At 44.8% G+C, this 19,129-nt stretch overlaps 1 protein-coding gene across 4 annotated transcripts in view; it reads left to right on the top strand.

Annotated features, from left to right (window-relative positions):
- Positions 1-19,129, top strand: part of ITSN1 (intersectin 1) — a 108,692-nt gene that overhangs the window by 55,189 nt on the left and 34,374 nt on the right. For all 4 annotated transcript variants that reach the window (XM_074533568.1, XM_074533557.1, XM_074533563.1 and 1 more), the window contains 9 exons: positions 2,822-2,909; positions 3,064-3,203; positions 6,762-6,886; positions 8,484-8,701; positions 9,682-9,803; positions 11,571-11,815; positions 13,379-13,538; positions 17,280-17,485; positions 18,296-18,378. In XM_074533568.1, the coding sequence (XP_074389669.1) occupies positions 2,822-2,909; positions 3,064-3,203; positions 6,762-6,886; positions 8,484-8,701; positions 9,682-9,803; positions 11,571-11,815; positions 13,379-13,538; positions 17,280-17,485; positions 18,296-18,378 (1,387 nt within the window). The remainder of the gene's footprint in view (positions 1-2,821; positions 2,910-3,063; positions 3,204-6,761; positions 6,887-8,483; positions 8,702-9,681; positions 9,804-11,570; positions 11,816-13,378; positions 13,539-17,279; positions 17,486-18,295; positions 18,379-19,129) is intronic.

Below are 19,129 nucleotides of genomic sequence, written 5' to 3'. Positions count from 1 at the left end.
GGATCCTGCAGCCTTCTCAGAGCCACAGAAACCCAGAGGGGTTGTGTTTGGATGGGACCTTAAAGCTCATCCACCCAGAGCAAGGTTATAGATTGTGTATATTGGTGTTTCCAGGCAGACAGAAGTGCCAGGCTGGCAGTCATGGAATGTCCTGAGCTGCAGGGAGCCCCAGGGACCCCCCAGTGCCAGCCCTGCCCTGCCCAGAGCCCACCAAGCCCAGCCTGGGCATCCCTGGCAGCGCTGGCCAAAGGCTCCTGGAGCTGTGGCAGCCTCGGGGCCGTGCCCATTCCCTGGGCAGCCTGGGCAGTGCCAGCACCCTCTGGGCAAGAACCTTTCCCTGCTGTGCAGCCTGAGCTGGCCTGGCCCGGCCCCAGGCGCTCCCTGGCGCTGTCCCTGTCCCAGAGCAGAGCTCGGAGCTGTCCCTGCGCTGCCCCTCGGGAGGAGCTGCAGCCCCGGGGAGCTCTGAGCTCAGGCTGCTCCAGCCTGGGCTGCCCAGGGCACCTCGGGGCCCTCCTGACCCTGCCCCAGCCCCGTGCCCCTGCTCTGGGCCCTTTCCAGCAGCTTCTGATCTCTCATTGGCACAGCCAGAGCTGCCCCAGCACTGGGGGTGAGGCTGCCCCACGGGATTGGAGTGTCCAGCTCTGGGATGTCCCTGGGGCTGGGAGAGCTCTGTGCCTGTGCCAGGCCCTGCAGCTGTGAGGGACATGTGCAGCTCCTCATTATCTAATCTGCAGCTTATCTGAATTCTGCTGCTCTGCTGCTTGTGAATTCCCAGAGTCCTTGGCTGCTGTGTGCTGTCTCAGGGTATTTTCTGGAACCTCAGGAGCTCACAGGAGGCCGCAGTGGTTGCATAATGCTCAGAGCTCAGCTGGGCACTGCAGGGCCCAGCAGGGTCTGGCAGGGAAAACTGGGACGGCCCAAAGCCATGACAGTGCAGCCAGTCCTGCCTTTAACCAAAATTAAAACTTTTTATGGAATTGTGGGATCACAGAATGGTTTGTGTTGGGATGAACCTCAGAGTCCACCCAGTGCCACCCCTGCCATGGCAGGGACACCTCCCACTGTCCCCAGTGTCCAGCCTGGCCCTGGGCAGTGCTAGGGATGGGGAGCCCAGGACACCCCTGGGGCTCACCCTGGTGTTCAGGGATCAGGGGACATTTATTCTTAGCATTCAGTGATGTCATGTGCAATCCTCCATGACAAATTGAAGCTGTCAGCTGCTTGATTCCTCAACAGGCTGCAGTTCCAGGGACCTGCTCAGAGAAGTGCCAGGGTTTGTGGGAATGCTGGGATGTTGATACTCAGGTGCTGTTTCACCTCGTGCTGCTGGAGGTGTTTTGACAGCTTGAACTGGAAGGTCTAGAAAAGGTCCAGAAAAGGTTCAGAAAAGTGTGTGAGGTGGCACTTCATGCTCTGGAAAGGGTTAGGGTTAGGGTTAGGGTTAGGGTTCCAGGGTTCTACAGGAAATACATTTACAGGATCCTCCTGTGGTGGTGTTCGCAGGGGTCCCAGGATGAGGAAAGAGATGAGAATTGACTCCCTGTTTCAGAAGGCTGATTTATTATTTTATGATATATATTATATTAAAAGAAAGTGATATATTAAAACTGTACTAAAGAATAGAAGAAAGGATTTCATCAGAAGGCTAGCAAAGGAAAGGAATGGAATGATAATAAAATCTTGTGACTGACTGAGACAGTCCGAGCCAGCTGACTGTGATTGGCCATTAATTAAAAACATCCACATGAGACCAATCCCAGATGCACCAGTTCCATTCCACAGCAGCAGATAACCATTGTTTTTCTTTTCCTCTGAGGCTTCTCAGCTTCTCAGGAGAAAAAATCCTAATGAAGGATTTTTCATAAAATATGTCTGAGACATTCTCCAAAGGGAGAGGATTTTCTGCAGGGTCCCTGTAACACACAGGGCTGTGTCACACATCTGCAGGGTCCCTGTAACCCAGCACTTCACAACCTTCCAGCCACGTGCTGAGTTTGAGATCAGAGCCCTCTGCCAAGAGCTCAGTGAGGAGAGGTCAAGGGCTCAGGGACTGTCATCCCACAGGGTTTGTGTTTCATGGCTTTTGGCCAGAATATTTCCCTCTAAAAGGAAAGTTTTTATTTTCTCTTCCTGTAAATGTTTGTTTTTCTATTCCTGACCTGAGTAACTAATCATTAACACTGTTGTTGATGTTATTAATTAACTATTAGTGGAGGGGACAGCCAGGGCAGGCCCAGCTGGGACAGCAGCAGCAATTTGCCCATGGAAAGGGAGCTCAGGCCTTGGCAGGGGCTGCCCAGGGAGCTTTGCAGTGCCCATCCCTGCAGGTGTGCCCTGGAGGTGGCACTGAGTGCTCTGGGCTGGGCACAAGGTGCCCGTGGGGCACAGCTGGCACTGCATGGGCTGGCAGGGCTGTGCCAGCCCCAGGGATTTGGGGATTCTGTGTTTCATTTATTAAAAGCAGAATTAAACATTTTGTAAGTGCCTATTTGAAAATTTCCTCAGTTTTAGCGTTGTCTCCCTGCCCTCAGTTTTGGGTAATTCCAGGCCAGGCTCAATATGAATTGAGATTCAGATCAATTCTGAATTGATCTGAATTCTCTGCCATCCATGGCTGGCAGAGGATGTCTGGGATCTGTGGGGTGTCACACAGACAGTGCTTGGGTAAGATCATAACCCACAGGAGGGACACCAGCAATGCCACATCACTCAGTGAGGGAACGAGCAGAAGTGAGCATGGGAGGGGTGCTGGCTGCAGTTTCCCTCTCTCACCTTTGTTTCTGGTCCTGTTTTGTTTTCCCTGGCCCTGTGTGTGCTGCAGGAGTCCCAGCAGATGCTGGGCAGGCTGATTCCAGAGAAGCAGCTGCTCAATGACCAGCTCAAGCAGGTGCAGCAGAACAGTTTGCACAGTGAGTACATTTGGGGCGAGCCTGAGCTGGGCCAGGGCTCATTCCCTGCAATGGCTCTCTGGGTGTTGCAAGGTGCAGATGGGAAAATGTGGCTGGCTGTGACCTAAAGAGAAGAAAATACAAAATCCTGACTTGAGCTTGTGTTCCCAACCAGGGGATTCCCTGCTCACCATCAAAAGAGCCTTGGAGGCCAAGGAACTGGCGCGGCAGCAGCTCCGCGAGCAGCTGGATGAGGTGGAGAAGGAAACCAGATCCAAACTGCAGGAAATTGATATTTTCAATAATCAGCTGAAGGTAACCCAGGCCTCCTGAAGCCTTTCTGAATGTTCAGTTAATTCTTTTCTAACCTGACTGTGGGGAGAAAAAATGAACTGAAATTATAAAGAATGTCAGTTTGGGGAGTATTCTCAATCTGGCTGTTGAGGATTTGATTTAATTTTTATTTTATTTAAGAAAATGCTGCTCAGCTTTCAAACTCAGGGCTTGACTCAATTTAATCTGCAGAGTCTCTTCAGGAGGAGATTTGAGCCCTGATTCACAGTGTGTGATTGCCAAAATGAAATTACCAATTTCTGTGCTTTTCAGCCAGGAAGGGCAGGACACGGTCAGCATCTGCTGGAATCAGGAGTTCAAATTGAAATCTTGTTTATTAATTGTTTATCTAAAAGATTTTCTCTCGGCCCGACAGAGCTCTGCTCAGCAGCCAGCCATGAGCACACTCCCTGCCCTCTGGGCGGTCACCTATCTTTATACCCATGGTTACGTGTACAATATTTATCATTTTTCCCCAATACCTTTCACCCTTATTGCCCAGTGCACTTTTAGTAATGACCAATCCCAAAGTGCCACCATCACCACAGAAGATGGAGGAGAAGAAGAAGAAGAAGAAGGACAGGACACGCCCCAATTCCTCCATCTTACTTCTCTAAACCCCCCTGTACAGAAATCCTAAACCCTGTGTTTCACTCTCTAATTAACTAATCCCTTCACCATTCACCCCGGTGAAACCCTCCTATCCTCATACAGGTGTCGTCTCCTGTGTGGGATCAAAGTGCAGCCACCAGACACTTCTGGAACATTCCAGGACTCCCAAGCCCCCCAAGGGTGCTCTCGGTGACACCTCAGTCCTGAGCTGCTGAGATCCCACAATGTGCTTCACCTTCCCTAAGCAGATGAGTGTGCAGTGTTTGCTGAGGGCTGCCAGCACCAATCCAAAACCAGACACAAGAGTTTAGTGTTAGATTTTTATCTATTTTGATCTAATCCTTATGCCTGCCTGAGGGGTGTGCCTTGAATTGCAACTTGGGCACAGTTGTAGTGAGTTATTTTTGTCTTTTGCTTATCTGGAACTTCAGGAGTTTAAGTAAATTGCTTGTTTTGGTCATGATGTACAGAATTTTGACAAAGCAAACACTTTGGGTTGGATGTGAGGTATCCCTACATCACTGGAGTCTGTGATTCCAGCAGAGGGGTGGCAGCTCCCTTCCTTTGCCCAGCACCCCCAGGAATGGGTGAAGGCAGGAATTGGCTGCCAAGGCCAGAGCAGAGGCTTTGGGAGCTGGGAATGGGCAGGAGAGGGGTTACTTGGGAAAGCTTCAGGGAGCACAGAGCTGCAGGCTCCTTTCCTCTGGGAGCAAATGCTCTGCTTGTCTCAGGGGGAGAAGATCTGATGGAAACCTTGGATTGTTATCCCTGAACATCCCAGGTCCTGTTGTCTTTCTGTCAAAAAGGCACAAAATGGGCCAAAACAACTCCACTTCTACCATGAAGGTTTTGCAGCAAACGGCCTGGCTGTGTACAGTGAATATTGAAATGCTGCAGTTCCTATTCAATAGTATCAATGTGGCTGTTGTAGCACCTCAAACCCTTCTTTTGCTCTGTTTGGATTTAAGTGCCAGGGGAACAATTGCTCTGCTTTTAAGGTGAGGCATTCCTGTTCCAGGAATGAGCAAAGCCTTGGGGTGCTCTGTGGTGTCCACAGGGGTCCCCCAGGATGAGGATCTGACTCCATGGTTCAGAAGGCTGATTTATTGTTTTATGATAGATATTATATGAAAATCATGTATTAAAACTATAGAAGAAAGGATTTCATCAGAAGGCTGGCTAAGAATAGAAAAAGAAGGAATGATAACAAAGGCTCTGTCTTGACCTCTCTTTCCAAGCCAGCTGACTGTGATTGGCCATTAACCAGAAACAACCACATGAGACCAATCACAGATGCACCTGTTGCATTCCACAGCAGCAGATAACCAATGTTCACATTTTGTTCCTGAGGCCTCTCAACTTCTCAGGAGGAAAAATCCCAAGGAAAGGATTTTCCATAAAAGATGTCTGGGACAGGGTGCCCTTGGAATGGCAGCCCAGGAGGGGAATGTCCAGCTGGGAGTTTCTCTGTGCAGGATGAGGGCAGAGCGTGCTCATCCTGTGTCCTGCCTGTTGGGGTGTGTTAGCTGTTAGAATTTTTGTTCAGCTCTGGGAGATGCTGGCTCTTCCTCCCCCATCCTCCCATTGGCAAAGCAACCTTGCCCAGCAGATCTTTGTTCCCTCTGGCTGCCCCAAAAGGGATGTGGATGGGATTTTTTAATCTGCAAAAATGCCCCATCCAGTGCCAGCACTATGAACTAGGTTTGGTTTTCTTAACACACAGTTCTGCCACAGGAAAACCCTTTCACAGAACGCTGAGCCAGCATATCAGCTTGGCTGGGAGGGAATAGTGTGTTGAAATGTTTGTGTGAAACTTCAATAATTCTTAAAATGTCTCTTTAACTCCAGCTTCGCTGGGAACTGGTTCTCTCTTTAATGATGCTGAGCTCAGTTTTCACTGAATTTAAAATTAAGGAGCATTAATGAAATAAAGCTGAGACCTGGGCCACAAGATAGCTTCACTTTGAAGCTTTCACCCCTGTACCCAGTGGGTTTGAATCACTGCCATTTCTTTTTTTGTTTCTTATGCAATTTTCTTATTTGGGTCAGTGCATGAGGAATGAAAACTTCCTGTGGTTTGTAGATTGTGAATTCCTGAAAAAACATCCGAATACTTCCAGGATTAACTGTTTCAGTCTCACCTGGACCATAATTTCATGATCAGATATCAATTTTTGAAGTGAACTATTTTCAGTGAAAATCCTCAGTGGTCATAGGTAAATTTTCCCTTTTTCTAAATGCTGAGGAGTTCAGATGCAAAATTGCAGGTCATGCAAAGAAAGCATGGAGTGGTCTGGGTTGGAAGTAGAAAGGTTGGATAAAGGTTGGATTTGTGTTAATAGGTGTTAATGCAGAGAACAAATCTTGAGGAAAATATTATGGTATTATTATTATTTGTATTCTAATTTTTTCAGGCAGCTGAAGAAAAGCTGACGTATATGAGTGAATAATCTCTGTACCATGACTCATCCCAAAGACATTCCTTAAGGATTTCAGTCTGCTGTGTATAAACCAGCCCTGAAGGTTCTTTAGTAAATCAGCATTAATTGGCAAATGAAACTGATTAAGAGTTGCTGTTGTGAGAGCTCGGAGGGCAGATTTGTGTATGGAATTCAATAAATGGATTCCATAAACCAGCAAACAAAACAAAACAGAAGTGACTGTTCAGATTAAGCTTTGTCCATTTTTTAGAGTCCCATTTAAAGGATTTCTGGTTTCCTAACCCTTTAATGGATAAAAATAGGGAGTCAGTAGGTGGTTTATAGACCCTGGCAATGAACCTGAAATCCCTGCATTTGCAGGAGTGTGACTGTGAGAGATCCCCAACCTCTGCCAGGTGTTGTCCCCTCACAGGGAGCTCTTTGGGGCCATCAGTTCTGATTCACAGAGTGGATTTTTACACCTGTTTGGTTTTTTTTTTTCATCCAGGAGCTGAGAGAAATCCATAACAAACAGCAGCTCCAGAAGCAGAAGAGCTTGGAAGCTGAGAAGTTGAAACAGAAGGAGCAGGAAAGGAAGATAGTGGAGCTGGAAAAGCAAAAAGAAGCTCAGAGGTAACAAAATCCCTAAATGTAACACCTCCCCTGGCACTCCTGGAAAACATTCCTGATTCCTGTCTGCCCAAACCTTCCAGGGATGCAGATGAGGTTTGTGTCCTCCAGTGCCACCCTCTGATGTTGGGAAGGGGATTGGTTGGACAGCAGCAGCAATTTGCCCATGGAAAGGGAGCTCAGGCCTTGGCAGGGGCTGCCCAGGGAGCTTTGCAGTGCCCATCCCTGCAGGTGTCCCTGGAGGTGGCACTGAGTGCTCTGGGCTGGGCACAAGGTGGTCACAGCTGGCACTGCATGGGCTGGCAGGGCTGTGCCAGCTTCAGGGATTGGGGGATTCCATGAATTAGGTTTTTCCTGCCACTGTTTTTGATCAGGAATTGTCCTTGGCCAATTCCTGGGTCTGTTCTTACAGCACAGCCAGGGTGTGAGGAGCAGCTGCTTCCCAGGCTTTGGGCTCTGATTCTGAGGGGATTGCAGGGCTGGAACAGCCATGGAACAGACTGGAGCACACTGGGCATCCTTCACACCTTCACAGCTGTCTTTTCTGGGGCAAATTGTTTCCAACAGTGAATATTGATTCATTTCCAGGTGTTCTGTCCTCTGCTGGAGGGGAAGGACTTGTTAACTCTGGCATTTGGGAATGGGAAATATTCCCAATAATTCTCTGCAGTGCTGTGTAAAACTTGCAGATACCTCTCCTCCTTGCCCTCAACATGAGGATGAGGATGGCCAGGTATCTGATTCCTGCTTTTGTCTTTCTGATTTGCCTGTTTGGAGTCTTACCTTGGGTTGGATCCTCAAGGTCCCTTCCAACCCAAACCATTCCCTGAGTTTGTGATTTCTGGGAATCATTCCCAGTGTGAGGAGATGCTGGGGAGTGATCGATAAGTCACCATCATGAAGTTAGGGCACAGAAAAGCCCTGCAGAGGGCACTTGGTACTGGAGATGGCCCAAAAGCTGTGGTGGCGTTGGTGTCAGTGGCTCTGTAGATGACCCAAAGGCTTTGGTGTCAGTGGCTCTGTAGATGACCCAAAAGCTGTGGTGGCTTTAGTGGCTTTGGTGTCAATGGCTCTGTAGATGACAGTGTTGGTGGCTTTGGTGTCAGTGGCTCTGTTGATGACAGCTTTGGTGGCTTTGGTTTGAGTGGCCCTGTAGATGACCCAAAAGCTTTGGTGGCTTTGGTGTCAGTGGCTCTGTAGATGATCCAAAGGCTTTGGTGGCTTTGGTGTCAGTGGCTCTGTAGATGACCCAGAAGCTGTGGTGGCTTTGGTGTCAGTGGCTCTGTAGATGACAGCTGTGGTGGCTTTGGTGTCAGTGGCTCTGTAGATGACAGCTGTGGTGGCTTTGGTGTCAGTGGCTCTGTAGACAACAGCGTTGGTGGCTTTGGTTTGAGTGGCCCTGTAGATGACCCAAAGGCTTTGGTGGCTTTGGTGTGAGTGGCTCTGTAGATGACCCAAAAGCTTTGGTGGCTTTGGTGTCAGTGGCTCTGTAGATGACAGCGTTGGTGGCTTTGGTGTCAGTGGCTCTGTAGATGATCCAAAAGCTTTGGTGGCTTTGGTGGCTTTGGTGTCAGTGGCTCTGTGTCCCCTCTGTCCCCAGGCGGATCCAGGACCGGGACAAACCGCGGGGACAGCCGGAGGAGGAGCCACAGTGGCAAAAAAAACCCCAGGAGGATGACAAGCAAAAAAGGGAAGAAGTACCCAAGAAGAAGGACGGTGAGGATAAGGGGAAGCAGGAGATGCAGGAGAAGCTGGGCAAACTCTTCCAGCCCCACCAGGAGCCCCACAAGCCCGGCCAGGCCCCGTGGTCCAACGCAGGTAGGCTCCAGCAGCAGGGAGTGTCTGGGACAGCTCAGATCTCTTCTCTTGTCCCATTTCACACAGAGCAAGGTGGAGCTCAGGGCTGGACTGGGAGCCTTGTTAAAGTAAATAATGCATGGGTTGAGCTCCAGGCTCCAGAAATGGTTCTGATAATCAGCACTGCTCTTCCCCAGAGCAGAGGGGACAGCACAGCTCTGAGACTGCAGGGAAGGGAAGGGGATCTCAGCTGCAGGGGGCTGGGTGCAAATGTCAAAACTATTTCTGCAGTTGTTATTTTGCTGTGGGATACACGATTTTCCACAGTAGGAACAGTATGTTTTTCAGAATAGGAGCAGTATGTTGTTTGCTCACCCTTTTCCTTTCCTGCCTTCCTTTATTTATTAGGCCAATGACCTGAAATCTAAGGTTTAATTCCCCTTTTCTGTTCTCCACATTCACTTTGAGCTGAGAGCTTTTTCCCTGCACTGTATCCTGGTTTTTGCCTGTAGTGGGAATCCTGCTTCCCTCTTAGGTGTCTTAGATACACACAAGAACTGCTTGGGAATGTAAAACTGGCTTAAATATTTGTCCAAAGGATTGCATCACTTTTATAACTAAATTGTGCCCAGAGCAGCTGTGGACTCCCAGTTCCTGGCAGTGCCCAAGGCCAGGCTGGGCACTGGGGCTGGAGCAGCCTGGCACAGTGGGAGGTGTCCCTGCCATGGCAGGGGTGGCACTGGGTGGGCTTCAAGGTCCCTCCCAACCCAGGCCATTCTGTGTTTTTATGATTTTCCCTGTTTTTTAGTGGAGAAAATAATAAAAAATTGTATTAAAATAATCAATTTTTATGTTTCCCTTGTGTAAAAAGGGGATAAGGTTGTTCTGCAGACCCTGCAGGTTTGGTGACTCTTGTCTCCATTTCCACCTCATTTTCCCAGTGTTTAAAAATCAGGTGGTTTGATTCCTTCTCTCTGTATCTGTGTGTTTCCTTTGCTCAGAGAAAGCTCCTCTAACCATTTCTGCTCAGGAGGATGTAAAAATAGTGTATTATAGAGCTCTGTATCCTTTTGAATCCAGAAGCCACGATGAGATCACCATCCAGCCTGGAGACATTGTCATGGTAAGCAGGAACTGGGATATTCCTTGGGAAATATCAGCTTCTGCCAGGGCTGCCTTCAGTTTTCTATGGCAGGAAAGAAAACTGCAAACGCCAAAAATCTGGTTGCAGGTGTGTTGGTAGAGAATAATTTCAATTTTTTCAGGGATGTGGTCACTGGGTTGTGTCAAACTCTGAAGCAAGGTTTGCTTGTGGCTCTCTAAGTTTGATTCTCTGGATAATGGCTGCAGGGATTGAGTGGATATTAATACTAATTAATCATTAGTATGTTCTTAACATGCAGAATGAAGATTCCTGGGGGAATTCTTAAATATTGTTCACTGGGGGAAGTGTATTCCCAACAGTGTTCTACCCAACAAAATTGATTTTAAGAGCTTTTACATTTTAGTAATGGCTTTACAGCTCATTCTGTGGGCAAGAGTGATCACTGCGAGGCAGACTTGCTCGGAAAATAACAATTTTCCCAAAAGCTGTGATTTTAAGAAGCATTTTGCGCATTTTTTAAATAGAGATTTGCAGAGAAAATAACATTTTTCCTCAAAACATGTGGTTCTAGGCAGTTCTGCGCATATTTATCCCTGTTCTTGCAGGGAAAATAACATTTTCCCTTAAATGTGTGATTCTAAGGAGCACTGAAATAATTTCTGAAGAGATTTGCAGGGGAAATACCTTTTTTCCCAAAATACGCAATTCTACACTGAAATAGAAATATTTCAGCACGGAAATATAATGCTTCCCAAAATACACAATTCTAAAGAGTACTGAAATAATTTTAAAAGAGAGATTTGCATGGAAATATAATTTTTCCCAAAATACACAACTCTGCACCGAAATAATTTTAAAAGAAAGATTTGTACGGAAATACCATTTTTCCCAAAATACACAATTCTGAAGAGGACTGAAATAATTTTTAAAGAGTGATTTGCAGGGAAATAAGATTTTCCCCCAGAATCTGTGATTCTAAGGAGCACTACACTACTTTAGGTAGAGACTTGGAGACCATCTCAGTCTTATGGACTGGATTTTAACCCCTCTGAGGAGCCAAGGATCCATCCCTACCCTGGGCTGAGCCGCCAGGGGGTGAGGAAAGGGATTGGGATTGGGATTGGGATTGGGATTGTGTCCCTGAGCTCCACAGGTGATTTCCCACCTGCAGAGCTGCCCCAGCGCAGGGAGGAGCTGGAGCTGCTGCAGAGCCCAGAGGAGGCTCCAGGATGGGCAGAGGATGGAGCAGCTCTGCTGGCAGGAAAGGCTGGCACAGCTGGCATTGCTCACCTGCACAGGAGAAGCTTTGGGCTGAGCTCAGGGCGGCCTTGCAGGGCCTGGAGGAGCCCCAGGAAAGCTGGAGAGAGACAATGGCCAGGGGATGCAGGGACAGCACCCAGGGAATGGCCTCACACTGAGAAATTACAGGTTTAGATCAGGTATTAGGAACAATTTCCTCTCTGGGAGGGTGGGCAGGCCCTGGCACAGGGTGCCCAGAGCAGCTGGGGCTGCCCCTGCATCCCTGGCAGTGCCCAAGGCCAGGCTGGACACTGGGGACAGTGGGAAGTGTCCCTGCCATGGCAGGGGTGGAGCAGGACAGGTTTGACCTGACCCCAACCATTCCACGGTTCAGTGATTTCAGTATGGAAAGAAAAGGAAAAAAAAATTGTCAAGCCCTCCTGCATTGCAGAAAGTTCATTGCTGCAGAGGAGATCTGGGTTGTTTTCAGCACAATTCCCATTTGCAGGATGTGTTTGTTAACTCTCTGACTTCCTGTGTCTGCAGGTGGATGAAAGCCAGACTGGAGAGCCAGGGTGGCTTGGTGGAGAGCTGAAGGGGAAGACTGGATGGTTCCCTGCAAACTATGCAGAGAAGATCCCAGACAGTGAAGTTCCAGCCTCTGCCAAGCCCGTGGCCGAGCCCTCTGCTGCTCCCAAAGTGTCTGTGCAGGAAAGCTCCACGTCCCTGGGAGCCCCTGCCCCTGCAGAGGCTCCTGCAGCAGCCAACAACTGGGCAGACTTCAGCTCCACGTAGGTCTGGGGCTCAGCCCTCGGTGCCCGGGCTCCCTGGGGCCTGGCACAGACACAGAGCCGGGCTGCAGACTGAAATCACCTTCTGGGCAGGGCAGGGTGCTCTCTGTGGGAATCAGGGCAAGCTGCAGCCCTGTGGGGCTGGGGGCTGCTCCCATCACCCCTGCCTGGCACAGCATGGGCATGAGACCATCCCCATGTGGGGGTGTGGGCATGGGGGAAATCCCAAGGGTTCACTTCTCTTGGAATCACAGAATCCAGGAATGCTTTGGGCTGGGAGGGTCCCTAAATCCCATGCAGTGCCACCCCTGCCATGGCAGGGACACCTCCCACTGTCCCAGTGTCCAGCCTGGCCTTGGGCACTGCCAGGGATGCAGGGGCAGCCCCAGCTGCTCTGGGCACCCTGTGCTAGGGCCTGCCCACCCTGCCAGGGAACAATTCCCTCCTCATCTCCCACTGAAGTTTCAGTAGGAACCCATTTCCCCTCTTCCTAATGAGCAATCCCTGTCCAGCTCCCCTGGAGCCCCTTCAGGCCCTGCCACCTCCTAAATCCCTTTCTCTTACATTGGTTTCCACCTGGCCTCAAGGAAGGTTCCCAACCTGCTTATTGTCATGTACAATATATTGTTATATACATATTGTTATATACATATATATATACACATATATACATATTGTCATGTACAATATATTGTTATATACATATATATACATATATACATATTGTTATGTACAATGTATTGTTATATACATATTGTTATATACATATATATACACATATATACATAGTGCCGTATACAATATATTGTTATATACATATATATTTATATATACATATATACATATTGTTATGTATTATATTCTAACGGGAGAGATAACATGGAAAGGTGATTTAATTCCTGGTCACAGCATTGGTAAAACTGATGGAATTGGAACATGTGCCCATCCCTGAGTGTCTTAATACACTGGGCACTTTTATCAACTGCAATTCCTTCTCCTTTGACCATGAAATTCATATTTATAAATTGATATCTCAATGGGTGCCCAGAGCAGCTGGGGCTGCCCCTGCATCCCTGGCAGTGCCCAAGGCCAGGCTGGACACTGGGCACAGTGGGAGCTGTCCCTGCCATGGCAGGGGTGGCACTGGGTGGGCTTTGAGATCCAAACCCAAACCATTCCATGATCCTGTGCCTAGAGGAAAGGGATGTGAGAGGTCAGTGATGTGCAGAGGGGAAGATTTCAAACCAGTTTTGGAAAGAATAATTGATTATTTTTATTTCACTTTCCGCTGTGTGCAATGCAGCCTGCACTGCTTGAACTTCTGTTTGTAGGGACACAGCTAAGAATTGAGATAAAAACCTGTCCTTCAGTGGCAAGGACAAGGAGCTCAGTTTGGGAGTTGCCTTAAGGTGAAGTTGTGATTCTGGAAGCTGGAGTTAAGGTGCTGGGTACCTACAGAAAAGCAATTCATGTAGACGTTGAAATACTTGTTCTGTGTGAATTTTTTTGTTCCTACTGTTAAAAACCGTAGGAATCACATCATTCTGCTCTTTTCCTCTCCAGCTGGCCAGCAAACAGCAGTGAGAAGGCAGAGAGCGATAACTGGGAGGCGTGGGCAGCGCAGCCCTCGCTGACCGTGCCCAGCGCGGGGCAGCTGCGGCAGCGCTCGGCCTTCACCCCCGCCACCGTCAGCGGCTCCTCGCCGTCCCCCGTGCTGGGCCAGGTGAGCTCCTGAACAGCCCTGCCCTCAGCAGGGCACACTGGGCTCTGCAGGTGGGGTTAACACCCAGCTGTCAGTCACTGTGCCTCTGGAATCATTCTGATTTATTGTTGTTAGAGTAACAGCTTATGTGGGTTGTGTATCGAGAAGGAATCATTTCACACGTCACAAAGATATGGAAATATTCAATAGAAATGTTGGGGAAAGTACAAACTACAAAAGATATGAAAATATCCAATAGAAATATTGGGGAAAGTATATATACAAAAGATATGAAAGTATCCAATAGAATATGTAAAAAATACAAACTACAAAAGATATGAAAATATCCAATAGGAATATTGGGGAAAGTATCAAGTACAAAAGATATGAAAGTATCCAATAGAAATATTGTGAAAAGTACAAACTAAAAAAGATATGAAAATATCCAATAGAAATATTGGGGAAAGTATAAAGATATGAAAATATCCAATAGAAATATTGGGGAAAGTATATATACAAAAGATATGAAAGTATCCAGTAGAAATATTGGGGAAAGTACAAACTACAAAAGATATTGAAATATCCAATAGAAATATTGGGGAAAGTGTAAAGTAAAAAAGACATGAAAGTATCCAATAGAATATTGAAAAAAATACAAACTACAAAAGATATGAAAATATCCAATAGAAATATTGGGAAAAGTAAAAACTACAAAAGATATGAAAATATCCAATAGTAGAAATATTGGGGAAAGTACAAACTACAAAAGATATGAAAATATCCAGTAGTAGAAATATTGGAAAAAGTAAAAATTACAAAAGATATTGAAATATCCAATAGAAATATCGGGGAAAGTATAAAGTACAAAAGATATGAAAGTATCCAATAGAAATATTGAAAAAAATACAAACTACAAAAGATATGAAAGTATCCAGTAGAAATATTGGGGAAAGTACAAACTACAAAAGATATGAAAATACCCAATAGTAGAAATATTGGGGAAAGTATAAAGTACAAAAGATATTGAAATATCCAATAGAAATATTGGGGAAAGTGTAAAGTGAAAAAGACATGAAAGTATCCAATAGAATATTGAAAAAAATACAAACTACAAAAGATATGAAAATATCCAATAGAAATATTGTGAAAAGTACAAACTGAAAAAGATATGAAAATGTCCAATAGAAATATTGGGGAAAGTATAAAGATATGAAAATATCCAATAGAAATATTGAGGAAAGTATATATACAAAAGATATGAAAGTATCCAGTAGAAATATTGGGAAAAGTAAAAACTACAAAATATATGAAAATATCCAGTAGAAATATTGGGCAAAGTAAAAACTACAAAAGATATGAAAATATCCAATAGAAATATTGGGAAAAGTAAAAACTACAAAAGATATGAAAATACCCAATAGAAATATTGGGAAAAGTAAAAACTACAAAATATATGAAAATATCCAGTAGAAATATTGGGGAAAGTATAAAGTACAAAAGATATTGAAATATCCAATAGAAATATTGGGGAAAGTACAAACTACAAAAGATATGAAAATATCCAATAGTAGAAATATTGGGAAAAGTAAAAACTACAAAAGATATGAAAATATCCAATAGAAATATTGGGGAAAGTATATATACAAAAGATATGAAAATATCCAGTAGAAATATTGGGAAAAGTACAAACTACAAAAGATATTGAAATATCCAATAGAAATATTGGGAAAAGTAAAAACTACAAAAGATATGAAAATATCCAGTAGAAATATTGGGGAAAGTATATATACAAAAGATACGAAAGTATCCAATAGAAATATTGGGAAAAGTACAAACTACAAAAGATTATGAAAATATCCAATAGTAGAAATATTAGAAATATTGGGAAAAGTAAAAACTACAAAATATATGAAAGTATCCAATATATCCAATAGAAATATTGGGGAAAGTATAAAGTACAAAAGATATGAAAGTATCCAATAGAAATATTGAAAAAAATACAAGCTACAAAAAATATTAAAATAACCAATAGAAATATTGAAAAAAATACGAACTACAAAAGATATTAAAATATCCAATAGAAATATTGGGAAAAGTAAAAACTACAAAAGATATGAAAATATCCAATTGAAATATTGGGAAAAGTACAAACTACAAAAGGCTTGGAGAGCAAAGGGGGAACCTTGCCTGTGCATTAAAATACTCACCTGACAGTTCATAGTGAGCACCTGCAGGAGGGGTGGCAGGGAGTTCCCACCTGCCCCAGCCCTGGGGGGAGCTGGAGCTGCTGCAGAGCCCAGAGGAGGCTCCAGGATGGGCAGAGGATGGAGCAGCTCTGCTGGCAGGAAAGGCTGGCACAGCTGGCATTGCTCACCTGCACAGGAGAAGCTTTGGGCTGAGCTCAGGGCGGCCTTGCAGGGCCTGGAGGAGCCCCAGGAAAGCTGGAGAGAGACAATGGCCAGGGGATGCAGGGACAGCACCCAGGGAATGGCTTTAAGCTGAAGGAAGGCAGGGTTAAATGGGATATTTGGAATGAGGAATTGTTCCCTGGCAGGGTGGGCAGGCCCTGGCACAGGGTGCCCAGAGCAGCTGGGGCTGCCCCTGCATCCCTGGCAGTGCCCAAGGCCAGGCTGGACACTGGGACAGTGGGAGCTGTCCCTGCCATGGCAGGGGTGGCACTGGGTGGGATTTCAGGTCTCTCCCAAGCCAGGCCATTCTGTGGATCTCTGATCCATTGACAACATCTGGGGCAGGATTTAACACAGAGCAGTTTCTGCTTTGCTGGTCTGGGATGGCTTTTTTAGGTTTTGGTGGTGCAGGTTTGAGTCTCTTCCTTGGGTTCTTCACTCCCCTGGCAGCCTCCACTCCCAAGTGGGTTAAGTGGAACAGCAATGGCAAAGCTTCCCGACTGAGCTCTGTCCCTCTCTTTGGGCATTTCCTTTTCCTCAGTGGAACAACAAACTCTTCTTGGGAGCCACTGTGTTCTGGGAAGTGCTAGATATCTACCTCAGAGCAAAAAGAAATTGCAGTGTGCCATGAGTGAAGTGCAGCAAAGCATCATTCTCCATAGCATGGCCTAGAAGTCCTGCCAAAGCAACTTCACAGGGGTTTTGTTGGAGATTTTTTCAGAGATGGCCTAGAAGGCAGCTGTGAGGAGCAGATTCTCCCAGCCTGTTTCTGTGAACAGCAGAGGTTCTCAGGTTATTTTTAACTACAGGTAAAAGTGACAAACATGAAGGCCTTGAGAGCCTTGCACACCAGAGTTCTCAGGCAGCTTTCTCATAACAAGTGGATGTTCTATCTTTGGCTGTTTTGGGAAAGCAAGAATAATTTTGAGAACCCAAATCTTGGTATTGGAAACATAAGGAGGGGTTGGTGTGTTATCTCTGACCTATTGTGAGCTCAGATTTTGCAATATGCATGAAGTGAATTAACACTGTTATAAAAGGTGCCTGATTGATGAATAAAGTGGAGTCGATGCTGATCAACGCAAGGTGGGTCGTCTCCCTCCAACTTCAATAGGGTTTATTACATGTGTGTGTCTTAAATAAAAGTAATTAATTTCATCTTGCATTGCAGTGATGATGTGTAAACACACAGAAATGCAGGAGGGCTGTAACCATTTCTAGAATTACTTTGCACATTTAACTGGTGCTTTAGTTGAGAGATTTATTGCTGTCCAAGCATCCTGAGGATTTAATTCCCTGAGCATCCTTCTTGCTGAAGGTGCAGCATGAGTGACTCCTGCTTTCCTTTCTGAAGGGTGAGAAGGTGGAGGGCCTTCAGGCCCAGGCCCTGTACCCCTGGAGAGCAAAGAAGGACAACCACCTGAACTTCAACAAGAACGACGTGATCACCGTGCTGGAGCAGCAGGACATGTGGTGGTTTGGGGAGGTGCAGGGCCACAAGGGCTGGTTCCCCAAATCCTATGTCAAGCTCATCTCAGGCCCCATCAGGAAATCCACAAGGTATTTTTGTTTGCTTTTCCTCTCCTTCACTTCTGTGCTGGGGTAGAAGGAAATTGGAAGAGCTGCACGCTTGAATTTTAGACTTGTACCCTGGAAAAGGGACCCTGCTTTTATCTGGAGGGTTTTGACTTCCCATCCTGAAAACTGAAGAAATTTTCAATTTCTTAATTGAGAAATTAAGAAAATAATTGACAATAAGATAAGAAAATAAGAATTTAAGAAATAAGAAAACTGACCTCAATAAGAATAAGAAAAAGAAAATAAGAATAATAAGAAAATAAGAATAAGAAAACTGACCTCAGTTCTCCTTGGGTCTCGCCTCACCAACAAAAGATTAATTAACCTTCTTCATTTTATGTGACTTGCAACTGAAAAATGAGTGTATTGGGCTTTCTCAAGTACAGCTGTGTAAGTCAGAGCTCCTCTCTGCCCAAAATTCAAAGGTATTCCTCAGATCTAAATCACTTCTCATTATTCTTGGAGGATTAAACATTTAAAATCTTTTTTTTTTTTTTTTTTGTAATGTGAAGGCAGCATTAGCATTAGGAATAGAAATGAGAATGATTTTAGGTCATTTTTTCCTGAGGCAAAAGAGGAGATACAGAAAATTCTGCATTTAAGGCAGTTGTTTAAATGTGCCCATGGCAGACCACTGGATTCAAAGCTTTATTTTGCACATTTACTGTCTCTTCTTTTAAAACCCAGGGAGTTGCTTGGGAGTGCAGGTGCATTTTCTATTTGAAATATAATAATAATGTTTTATTATTATAGAGATTGAATTTCTTAAATAACCATTATTTTCTTCTAAAGCATGGATTCTGGTTCCTCAGAAAGTCCTGCTAGTCTGAAAAGAGTAGCATCCCCAGCAGCCAAGGCAGCAGGGGCAGGGGAAGGTGAGTCCTGGCAGCTCTTGCTCTGCTTTCAACACAACAATTCTGCTTTTTTTGCCAAAATCCCGAGCCAGATTGGGCTCTTCAAGTGGTGTTAAAACCCAAATACTGATCAGTTTGTCTCTGAAATAATTTAGAATTATTATTATTATTATTATTATTATTATTATTATTATTATTATTATTATTATTATTATTATTGTAACAGTTTGTGTGTTGTGTATAGAGAAGGAATTATTTCACATATCACAAAAGATTTGAAAATATCCAATAGAAATATTGAAAAAAGTACCAACTACAAAATATATATGAATATATATCCAATAGAAGTATTAGGAAAAGTACCAAACTACAAGAGATATTAAAATATACAGTAGAAATATTGGGAAAACTACAAACTACAAAAGATATGAAAATATCCAGTAGAAATATTGAGAAAAGTACCAACTACAAAATATATGAATATATATCCAATAGAAATATTGGGAAAAGTACAAACTACAAAATATACTAAAATATCCAATATAAATATTAGGAAAAGTACCAAACTATGAAAGATATTAAAATATCCAATAGAAATATTGGGAAAAGTACAAACTACAAAAGTTACTAAAATATCCAATAGAAATATTGAAAAAAGTACAAACTGCAAAAGATATTAAAATAACCAATAGAAATATTGGGAAAAGTACCAAACTACAAAAGATGTTAAAATATCCTATAGAAGTATTGAAAAAAGTACAAACTACAAAAA

Source organism: Zonotrichia albicollis, chromosome 2 (assembly GCF_047830755.1).
Source record: "Zonotrichia albicollis isolate bZonAlb1 chromosome 2, bZonAlb1.hap1, whole genome shotgun sequence".
NCBI classification, from domain to species: domain Eukaryota; kingdom Metazoa; phylum Chordata; class Aves; order Passeriformes; family Passerellidae; genus Zonotrichia; species Zonotrichia albicollis.
The sequence above is the reverse complement of the archived record's forward strand: the minus strand, read 5'-3'. Positions and strand labels throughout refer to the sequence as shown.